We start from the raw sequence: 11,558 nt of genomic DNA, 5'->3' as shown, positions 1-11,558 counted from the left end.
GTGCCTTTCCTTGATTTATTTTATTGTTGGATTTTGTTTTATAGTATGTGTGTGTTTGCTGTTCTTTTCTGTGAATGCACACGTATTTCTCTTTAGTAAAGCACTTTGTAAACACTGTTTTTTTTTTTAAATAAAGCTTTACTTATATTACTTAAATGCGGTGCATTTGAAACTTCTATTCATTTTTATTCAATAGAACATAAAACATTTTTATTTTACTTTATTGTCATGTCAGTGGCATTTTGTATGTACTGTGGAAGCTTCTGTCACCAAGACTAATTCCTTGTCTGTGTAAACCTGGCACAACTGTTCATATTATAATAAATTATAATATAAGGAGATTTTCTTGCATCCCAAATTTCACAATATGGTTTCAATCCAGACAGATAAGAATTTGGTTTAATGTCCAAAAGTTTAAATGAGACCCAAACACTAAATCATGATCCTCATTCATTATCCAAACATAGGCTGCATGTCCTATCATATAGGCCTACGATTCTGACAGTTCACTTGATAAATAAATCCAACTGCTCTCCTGGGATTTTATTTCTCACAGTTGCCACTGAAAATGAATATTCATAAATCATTTTGATTCACCCAAAATATATAGGATAAAATTCTCCAGAGACATTAGCGATAACAGGCTGATTTCTTATCTGTACATTGTTCATTTGTAGCTCGTGAGAAAGTTGAGAACATTTTGATTAACGGCAACAGGAAACTCTGTTGAGTCATGTACATGACTTTCACATGACAGACCTGAAATCAATTTGATTGGATTTGGTTGTAAAGATTTAACAGAATTCAGCAGATATGAATATTACCACACTATCCCTCACAAAACCGCCAGCTTCGCAACAACCCACAGCTTCCTATTCGCAAAAACACGTGTGTCCAAAATGCTTACAAACCGAACTCTGTCCACATTGTCTGTTTTTATGTTTACATTAATTTATTATAATATAGACTATAATATACTGTTGGCAAGGTTTTGTTTATCCAGCAGCTCCTCATCTTACTGGGTGACGCACATTTGATGCTGGCTTGGAGAATTTGTGGTTTGCATGAATGAGGTTTTATTTCAGACAAAGAAACACATGAAAAGTCCCTTGGATCACATGTGCAGATTTCTCAAGAAAGACACTTATCAGAAAAGACTTTGGATTTTGTATTGGGGTTTGTACTACAACACATGCATTGATGATATAATCTTTATAAGGATGATGAATCACTCATGTTTTATACTTTTGTCTAAGTTCCTTTGGATAATAAAAGCATCTGGTAAAATATTAAATGATGATGATAGTATCTCTTCTATTTTTTTATTTTTTATTATACCAGTGAAATATAACGGTTCAAATATATGAATAAAAAATGTAAAATAACGTAAAAAAAAGTCATGTACAAAAACATGTAAATAAACTAAAAATCAACACCTAACACTTGCTGGACAGTTAGAATGTGGATATGTGTGATTTAATAACCAGAAAGCACTAAATATGAGCTTTTGATTACCAAATGAACATGCATATATTATTAAAAAAAAAATCAACAAATAATGAAAAACGTGTAAGTAGATGTTCAGAAATAAATACATAGGCTACATGTCAAATGATAACACACAAGAATAAATAAGAATGTATAGTCTATGTTATATTAGACCATACTGATTTTATTGACAATTTGTTGACTTGAAAAATGTGCAGTCAGGACAATGGGCCTATATCTGAATTTCTTTTTCAAGAAAAACAAACGTTGGTTTTACTGTGCTTGCATTTATGTATGATGTATATTAAGCAAAAACTAAAATTAAATGTATAATATAGTAGTATTCTGTCCTATAATATAGTATTCTTCCCAGCAAAATGCGTCCAAAGTAGCAACAGCGTGGTCGTTACGTCATAACATTGCGCCCGATTCTCCCGAGTTGAAAACATTAGCAGTTGTGGTGTTTATGTCGTTTACAGGTTCTATAAAAAGTTTTTCAGGATCGCTGTATCTTTTAATGCGTTTATAGATCTAAGGTATATCAGTTATTTGTTGCTTCCACTTTCAGTTTGTCGGAAGAGACGATCTTTAGCAGCATAGCACCTTTATCAGTATCCGAGGTCATCATTTTCTCCTGCCGTACAGTTATAATAGATGTGTTTTCCATTGCTTTGTGGGGGATATTCATTCATCTGACTTTAGCCATAAAACAGATGGAAGAAGCGCCACACGAGAGCTGCTGTTACTCTGACGGAGCTTCGAAACTAAATGACGCTGCGGTCTCAGATTTACTGGAGTTTCTGCGCATCGATGTGGAGCTCGAGCCCGCGTGCGCTGACAGAGAGGACACCTCGTGCTCTGTAAGATGATGAGTCATAATATTGAGACAGAATTCATTTACAGACAGTGTGTCACTTATTGTATTAACTTACTTCAACAGAAAAATGTCACGCGCAAGCAGCGAAACTGGGAGAGAAGACTGGAGGTGAAAAGGAGAAAAAGAAAAGAGGAGAAGCAAAGAAAGAAACTCAACAGACTAAATAAAGGTGACCTGACCTTAAGTAATATAAGTTACATAACAGGGTCAATCTTATGTACATTTTCATGTCCCTCATAAACGTCAGTTATCATATGGAGTCAAAACAAAATGTATTCAGACACCTTGCCATCATAACTTACATTAATGGACTATAGTGCCCTGTGCTGGTGTGCCCATAGTAATATATATATAAAAAAAAAATAAAAAAAATTGCTTTGACTTTATGTAATTGTATCCCACTAATTCATTAAATTTAGCTTTTGAATTTGTTTGTTTGTTTAAAATGTAAAATAACCCTTTTTATTAGTGATAGGCTACACCGAATTTTGTTTTACAGAAATATTTTTTTTATATCAATTAATTAAATGTATTTAATTATCATCACTCAAATACAAGCGGATTTGTGTATATACATTTAAATTTCACATAAGGCAGTTTATCATTTTTTATTTTAGAATTGTGTTAACTTTCTACTCTAATTTTGTTGTTAAAATAGCCTATAAATATTTACAGCCAAACCAAAAATTATTCAGACACCCGATATCATTTTGTATCTTTTTTTACTAGTGGGCGCAGGACACTGTAAGTTATGATAGCCAGGTGTCTGAATAAATTTTGGTTTGACTGTATATATCAATTATTTTATGTCCCTATCATACACGTCAAATATCATAAACTCACAATTTTAAAGTTATTTTAAGTTATTGATGACTAAGGCATTTAATAATGTTTTAATGTTTTTAAATGAATGCTGTTTTATTCATCAGAGTCTTAATAGGATAAAAATACACTGTTTCCACAAAAATATGAAGCAGTACAACTGTTTTCAACATTGATGATAATAATCAAAAATGTTATTTGAGCAGCAAATCAGAATATTAGAACGATTTCTGAAGGATCATGTGACACTGAAGACTGGAGTAATTATTTATTAAGAAAATGAAAAGACATGAATAGGCAAAAAAACATGTTTTTTTTTTTATTCACCAATACATTTTTAGGTTTCAATTTTTTTTAATCCAAACTTTGTATAAAGATGATTCTCAATTATGTTATGAAAGATATAACAGAATGATTTGATATACCATATTACTTTATGTAGTATGCATGTAAACATAGCCATTAATGCCATTCCTCTTCTATGCAATGCATCTATACACCTGTATCTAATTTGCATATTTATGTGTTTTTGGGACAACATGTAATTAAGAAAGACGTGTAATAATTGGGAATGTTTTTATAAGAATATCTCATAAGAATATTTATGTATAATTTATTTCCCTATTCACTTGTTGTGTCTCCCAAAATGCCTGTTTAACATGATTTAAAATCCCCCAGTCAATAATTGTATTCCTTAAAACTCATCTTTGATCACCAAAATTACATATTTCAACGTTTTTTCCTTGGATTTCTTTTTTTTATTCATGCTTTAAAATAGCTTGAATGTAACTCTACACCCTTGCCTCATTTAGTATTGGCAGTTCTATGAATATGCAAATGAGCCCCGCCTCCACTCACTCACTCAGCTCAGAGATCCACTTGTTGACGATCACACGTTGATCTGATTGGTTACAAGGTAGTTTGTGACGTCAGAAACACCAGCGATTTCAAAGCGTGTTTTTGAGACTGTCTTTGGTTCACTGCAGTTTTAAGGAGAAAATACTCAGCAATAATGTCGACTTATGAATTTACACATGGTTTGTCTTAAAGCATATTAAAAACACCATATAGACATATAAACAACATTAAAAGCTGGATTTTCACCACAGGGGGACTTTAAAGGTCCCATGACATGCTACTTTTTGTAGGCTTTAATATAGGCCTTAGTGGTCCCTAGTACTGTATCTGAAATCTCTTTCCAAAAATTCAGTCTCAGTGCAGAATTATAGCCACTATAAGCCAGTCCCAGAATGAGCTTCCTTCAGACGGGCCGTTTCGGTGTCTGTAGCTTTAAATGTTAATGAGGAGGAGAAAGGCGGCGTAAGGTGGAGGGTGGGTGTGGCCTTGACCATCTGCGGCAACGGCAGACCATGCATGTTTACATTGGATATATTGCAATGGCACGGAGACACGCAGTCGTTCAAGCATTTCAGTTTGACCCAGAATCTGATCCAGATGGAGAAGCAACGGATGAAGAAGTTGCAACTCAGCGGCTCCAGCAGGACGTTTCCGAATGGTTAGTTTAAAATATTATGTCTGGATACGGTACTTTATTCGGATGGTTTACAGTTATTATCATGTAGCTAACTCTAACCTACTGTTGCCTTTTCACGGGAGATCTGTAACGTCTGTAATTTATCTTATTACAATTACATCAAGCTCTGCGATCTTGAAATGCGGATATCGCGCACGCCGTATAACCAACAGGAAAACGCTATCCAAATAACAAAGAAGTGTACAACACTCGCGTTACAGTGTGTGTATTATTACACATACTTGATGCTGTCTACCTTTACATTAGCGCAAGTAACTGCATAGCTAATGTTACAGCCACATTCTACGTGTAACAAGCTAGGTAACCATAAACAGTAAAGCAACAACTTGTATCATTAGTTGACTTACTTGTCTGAGTTGTGTAACGTTAGCTGAGCCAAAGAGAGTTGGTACTGATCCAGACTTTAGTTTCAGACGTTCAGCAAGCCCAGCTCTGTATTAACCCTTCGGTGTTCATTTGTACATCCAATTATTGAGCAATTATTATGCTTCGCTCGCTCAAAAGCCATTATATCTCTCGTGGACAAACTAAAATCGCGCGCGCGCGCGTTCCTACTTCCTAGCTCATTTTCTCATGGGCGGAAAATATTCTCTGGGCGGGCAAAGCAGAGACAGGGGAGGTAACATTCCTCCTTATAACGTCACAAGGAGGAGATTCAAGATCAGCGCGGTTGAGCTTCCATTTTCTCAAAGGCAGAGAAAGATAGCAAAAGCTCCATTTACACCGATTAAAATTTCTAGAAACTTGGGGACCATATACAGGCTAGGGGAACTCATATTAATGTTAAAAAACCTCAGAAAGTGAAAATTTCATGTCATGGGACCTTTAAGTCCTGATGAAATCAATGTTGTGTTTTGTAACAGAAAGTCATATTCTGATTTGAAACCCCATTGTATTTTCCTAAGATGTTGATTTGTAACAAACAGTTTAAAAAAGAGTCAGATTTAAATGATAATTACAAAATATTATCATATTTCCATAAGAGCGCCCATAAAGTTTCCATAAAGACTCCTGAATGTGCTCTTTACAGGACATCCAGACCTAAAACTGTGACATTCAGAGAAATTCGCTAAAATGTAATGACCTCTACCGAGGAAAAATACCTATTCCTGGGTCTCAAGAGGATGTTGCTTTATGATCTGATTGGAACCAAGAGTGTTTTCTAATTGACTGCATGTGTGTGTTGCAGATGTGAGTGAGCTGGAGCTGAGTAAACGTGTCATGAAAGCCATTACCAAAGAGAGACTGGAGGACGCCAGAGCAGCGGGATTGCGTCTGTGTGTCGACCTCAGCATGACTGACCGCCTGACAAACAAAGTCAGATTCACAAACACACACACACACACACACTGTTTGACAGGTCGATGCCTGACCGTGATTTCTAGATAACAAGTGTGGGATTTTTATTCAATCATACTTTTATCTTGTAGGAAATCAGTCGTCTTGCAGGTCAGATCAGGCGCCTCTACGGATCCAATAAGAAATCCTTACAGCCATTCCACATTTTCCTGACAGAATTCAAAGAGGACAGTCTGCTTTATAAGGAGTGTGTTCGGATGAATGACGGCTTCCTGAATTATCTGGTTAGAAAGGATTCCTAAACTGATCCTCGCCTAACCTTCAATAGTACAAACAGAAGCACAGAAATGAAATACAGTAATAATGATGTTCTCCGTGTCCCACAGATTGATGTGACGGAGGAGAGCTGGTTTCATCTGTTTCCCTCTGAAGATGTGATATATTTAACCCCAGACGCAAGTGAAGGTTCATTTTGCACATATTCTATATTGAGTTAGTTAAGTCATCGTGAAAACAAATGCACCCTGTTTATGTTTTAATGCACTTTCCTGGTTTTATTGTGTGCGATTAATTGGTGCACACTACTCTGATAATCATTTTATCAAGATTTAATCATATTTACACTCCTGAGCAGAAAAAAATGGGCCACGCCCAAAATGGCGAAACACTAACAAGTGTTTTTTAATTGTATTAACCACAAATTATTGGTCAGGAGGAAACTAGCCAAATTTAGGCAAATGCACTTCTTAAAAAGCCATTGGTGTCTCATCAAAAGTCAAAATCAGAATTATGTTTTTGGCAGAATATGGAGTGATGAATCACAATGAAACATGAGTGAATCTGTCTTTGAAAATCTGCAGGCAAAACATAATAATAAATGCATCTCTATCACAGTGAAGCGTGGAGGAAGAAGAGTGTTTTAGCAGCTGGTAATGATGAGCTGCTTCACTGGAAAGTCATTTAATGCTGCGGAGGACAGGAGGATATTGCAGAATGGCTTGATTCCCACAAATGAAAAGAGGAATGATGATCAGGTGTTAATTAAGTCCATCAGGCTCATGTTTTCGCCTGGGCAGAGTCCAGATTTGAACTCGATATAGTAAATATTTAGTCTTACATTGAACTCAAACGAACTGGAAGACATTTTTCAGCAACTCGTGTTTGAAGCCATTAACATTGAGTTGAACAACACTGACTCCTCATCCTGTAAAAAACACTCTGCACGTTGGGAAAAGCTATTTCGTGCTGTTACTTTATCTACAGTATTTGTGCAATTCTTGCTAATTTGCAGAGCAGTGATTTAAAATGGTTAAGACCATTAAAAGACCACTAAATATTTTGCCATTTTTAGCTTGGCTCATTTTGATATTAATCGAAAAGTTCAGATAAAACCAGTGTGAATGCTGTAATAAGTAATTTCTTTCTTTTAATTTTAATTCTGCATAAATTGATAATGACTGACTGTCCCTGTTAGCTTTGGAATATGTGGAGGAAGATAAAGTTTATATCCTCGGAGGTTTAGTGGATGAAACCATACAGAAGGTGAGACTCATGCTGGAGGATTTATTGATGAGAGATTTCATAGTGAAGAAAGGGCTGAACTCAACAAGATCTCACTGCTTTCTTTAAGAAAATAAGCTTCATGAGGGCGAAAGAGTTTGGCATTCGCATGGCGCGGCTGCCGATTGACGAGTACATGGTGAAGAAACCAAACCCCAAAAACTTCCACTCCAAAATCCTAGCCATCAACCAAGGTCATCGCTTTCTCTGACTACATTTCTACACGCTGCACTCATAATCCTCCTCATCCCGAGTGTGTAATTCACTGTGTGCTGTTGTGTTTCAGTGTTTGAAATCCTACTGACATTTCGGGACACCAAAGATTGGACTAAAGCACTCGTCGCTGGTATCCCTCCTGGGAAAGGTTACATGTTGGCCTCGGCAGCATCTACAGACGTGATAAACTTTCAGGAAGAGCAGACAGAGCAATATACAGTGACAGTGTTACAAAGTCATCTATATTAGATAACTTAATGTCTGACTGAAGTCACTTGAATCAGTAAGATTCAAAATACTTGACTGCATCTTTTGTATCACGTTTTATTTATGTTAAAATGCTCTCAAGGATGGTTTCTGCACAGTCAAAAACTGAACTGATGGATATTTTGTCTGCATTAAAGCCACTGGATCATATCACTGATATATGCAGTTTAATGTCTCTCCCTTCTTTTTTTACTGTATTCATGTTTTCAATGTGACATGGATCACATTACAAGTGATAACAGCAGCATCTCCTTGTTCATCTTTGTCAGAGCTGTCTTTCAGCATCAAACTTACAGGCAGTTAAAATATATTATTTATGTTAATATTATACATTAGGGCCTGGTTTCACAAGCAGGGCTCAGATTAAGCCAGGATTAAGCCTTAGTTCAAAGTAGCTTTTATAAACATGCCTTTGAAAAAAACATTACTGCTTTGCATCTTGAGACAAAACAATGGCACTGATATTTTAAGATACATCAGTGCAAGTTGCTTTCAGGTAAAACGGCTCAAACATGCATTTTAGTCTGGGACTAGACTTAAGCCTTGTCTGTGAAACTGTGGGTATAATGTTACAGTCCTGAATCTTTTTAATAACCACTCTTGACTAAAAACACATTAAACCTAGTGGCTGACATTTGTAACTGCACAATGAATCTTTTTCCTGGAACCATCTTTAAGGTCTGTTGTAGATTGTACTTATTTAACTTAAACGCCTACAATTTCATATTTATTCAAACGCCCCATTAATGCAGGTTAATAATAGGTTATTCTTGTGTAAGGTTTTATTTCTTGTTTAAACATACATTTAGTTTATCCAAATGTGTCTAAATATATGTTGAAACATGGATTAATGTAAAAAATAAAAAAGATGATGTAATGCTGTTATAGACATCACTGTGTAATCTTGTAATATGTAAGTAGGATAGCTAAACTAAACATTTCATATTTGACAGCTGTTTTAGGATAGGAATGTGAAACCATAGATATCTATGTGTGAAACGACCGAAAAAATAATCACTAGTAAACGTTTGTCTAATTTCGCCATTTTAAATTGAAAATAGGCCTATATAATTGACCTGATTTGTGTATTGTAATAATTAGTAACTGTCAATCTGAGGGCATAAGAAACAATTACAAAGACGTTTTCATCATATTAGGCATAAGATTAATAATGAATTTGTGCGTATTGTGAAAACATTTTATTAACTTATCTACCTAGCATTCGTAGCCTTCAGTAAATTAACTTGTCTAAGAAAATTATTCCTAAGATTCAAGATTTTATTTGTCACATACACAATTATACATAGTACAACCAGCAGTGAAATGTAAGTCAGGTCCACTCCAAAGACAGTGCAATTATATAGAATACAAAAAAAAAACAAATATATATAAATATTAAGAAAAAGAAAAGTAGAAAAAACGAAATAATAAAATAAAGGATAAGATAAAGAGAGAAAAAAGTAATATATATATATATGTATATATACATACAAATGTGCAGGCAGTCTGTTTGTTGACTTAAATAGTAGCCTACTATAAGAAGGAATGTGCAAAAAGTTGTGCAAAAAGTGCATTAGTCGTGAGATGTTATGACACAGCCTGATGGCCTGGGGGAAGAAGCTCCTACTAAGTCTCTCAGTTTTTGCCATCATGCTACGGATGATTTTGACAGCTCTACTTTTGCAACGTTTGAGATAGATGTCCTGCAGAGAGGGGAGAACAGACCCTGAGATGCGCTCAGCTAAGCGCACAACTCTCTGTAATGCTTTGCAGTCCTGATTGGCGCTGTTTCCATACCACACTGAGATGCACTGAGTCAATACACTTTCTATGGTCCCTGAATAGAAAGTTTTCCGGATTGCTGGTGAGACCTTGAATTTCCTCAGCTGTCGCAGATGGTAGTCTTTGCCTGGCTTTCTTAACCTGTGTCTGGATGTGTGTAGTCCAAGTCAGGTTCTCGGAGATGTTTACACCGAGGTACTTGAAGCTACTCACCCTCTCCACAGGGGTCCCACTGATCATAAGAGGAGTGTAGGGCTGCTGTTGTCTCTTATCAGCTCTTAAGTTTTACACACATTCAGAGAGAGACAGTTATCCTGGCACAATGGTGTAAGTCTCTCTACCTCATCCAAGTATGCGGTCTCATCATTGTTGGAAATGAGGCCCAGAACCACAGTATCATCAGTGAATTTGATGTGGAGTTGTGAGAGGACACGCAGTCATGCGTGTAGAGAAAGAGTAGAGCAGGGGACTCAGGACACAGCCCTGTGGGGCTCCTACATTCAGAGTGATGGAGTTTGAGGTGAACTGCTGTGAGGAAGTCTTGAATCCAGTCGCAGAGTGAGGAGTTTAGGCAGAGGTCTGTGAGTTTAGAAGCTAGCTTGATGGGGGACTATAGTATTCAACTATTTGTTCATAAACAATGAATGTTTTATGTTCATAAAACATATAGGCTAAATATAAGTTGACCCTATGTTTACACTTTCTTTACTGACACAGACGAAAATAAAAACACTGTCAGTCACAGCTCAGCTTTAAGCCAATATGGAACACCAAAGATGCCAAAATCTGTGTGAAATGTTTTTTTCTCTCTCGCTACCCTGGATGGTGGGGCGGTCAGGGGCTTTGTGGGGATTCCCCAGATGGAGCGTGCAGTTGCGGTTCATGCCCGCAAAGTGCTGTTACCTGGGGCTTGTTTCAGAAAGGAGGTTCAACCAACTCTGAGTCAAAAGTTGAACTCTGAGTTGACTTACCCTGAGATGGGAAACTCTGAGTTTTCGGTTACAGAACAGCTGAATTGAGTTACTACAATCAACTCTGAGTTGACTGACTCAGAGTTAAGCGCGTGCACCACAACTATAAAAAGCCATTATCAATGGAGCGCAGATATTATGTGTCACCATGGCAACAGTGCCAGACAAAAAGAGGTCTGCATATTTCTCACCAGCAGAACTGGATGTGCTTCTGCAAGCATATGGAGAGTACGAACACATATTATTATTATTTAAAGGGGGGGTACAATGGTGTTTCATGTATTCAGAGTTGTTTACAGTGTTAAAGAGATGGATTCTCATGCTTAACATGGCCAAAGTTTTTTAAAAATATTTTGGACGAATAACGGAGAATTTCTGTGCCGAAAATCTTACTTCCGGGTTGGTACAAGTTTCGGCTGTTTTTTTTTTTTTTGACCGTGGATCTAATGACGTAGACCAGAGTGGAACTCCTTATATGAGCATTTCTCCCGGAAAAGCGTGACCGCGCACCTCAACGCGCTTCAACAGGAAATCATCGGCAGCGCTGCATAGTGTCTCCAAAGTGTTTTTGGTGAGGGAAAGCTTACCAAAGAACCCAGCGTTAGGAACAGTGGATGCAGAAATGAGTTGTGTAGACTGTTTGTTCCCTGCATTTCGACGATGAATGTTTTATAAACAAAGCCCAGATCGACGGATTCTCTCTATGGCTCTGGCTTCGCCC

General features: G+C 36.7%; 1 protein-coding gene across 4 annotated transcripts; it reads left to right on the top strand.

Moving 5' to 3' along the window:
- Positions 1–1,869: 1,869 nt before the first annotated feature.
- On the top strand, positions 1,870–8,966 carry LOC308684462 (tRNA methyltransferase 10 homolog B-like). 4 transcript variants are annotated; one of them, XM_081355697.1, is made up of 10 exons: positions 1,870–1,967; positions 2,057–2,108; positions 2,202–2,348; positions 2,429–2,534; positions 5,932–6,059; positions 6,173–6,325; positions 6,428–6,506; positions 7,516–7,583; positions 7,672–7,795; positions 7,888–8,966. In XM_081355697.1, exons 3-10 carry the CDS (start codon positions 2,202–2,204, stop codon positions 8,064–8,066), a joined length of 984 nt encoding a protein of 327 aa, XP_081211823.1. In that variant the 5' UTR covers positions 1,870–1,967; positions 2,057–2,108; the 3' UTR covers positions 8,067–8,966. The 4 variants fall into 4 exon arrangements, with proteins under 4 accessions (XP_081211823.1, XP_081211822.1, XP_081211821.1 ...); XM_081355696.1 differs by having other exon boundaries at positions 2,191–2,348; XM_081355695.1 differs by lacking the exon at positions 2,057–2,108 and having other exon boundaries at positions 1,888–2,024; positions 2,191–2,348.
- The last annotated feature ends 2,592 nt before the right edge of the window (positions 8,967–11,558 follow it).

Source organism: Scardinius erythrophthalmus (genome assembly GCF_964197995.2).
Source record: "Scardinius erythrophthalmus genome assembly, chromosome: 2".
Lineage (NCBI taxonomy): Eukaryota > Metazoa > Chordata > Actinopteri > Cypriniformes > Leuciscidae > Scardinius > Scardinius erythrophthalmus.
This window is presented reverse-complemented; position numbering and strand designations above follow the sequence as displayed.

Coding starts and splice junctions, on each gene's coding strand:
- LOC308684462 (XM_081355697.1), top strand. CDS start 2,202: ATGGAAGAAGCGCCACACGAGAGCTGCTGTTACTCTGACGGAGCTTCG. Junction 2,535..5,931: donor ACTCAACAGACTAAATAAAG/GTGACCTGACCT, acceptor TGTGTGTTGCAG/ATGTGAGTGAGCTGGAGCTG. Junction 6,060..6,172: donor CTGACCGCCTGACAAACAAA/GTCAGATTCACA, acceptor TTTATCTTGTAG/GAAATCAGTCGTCTTGCAGG.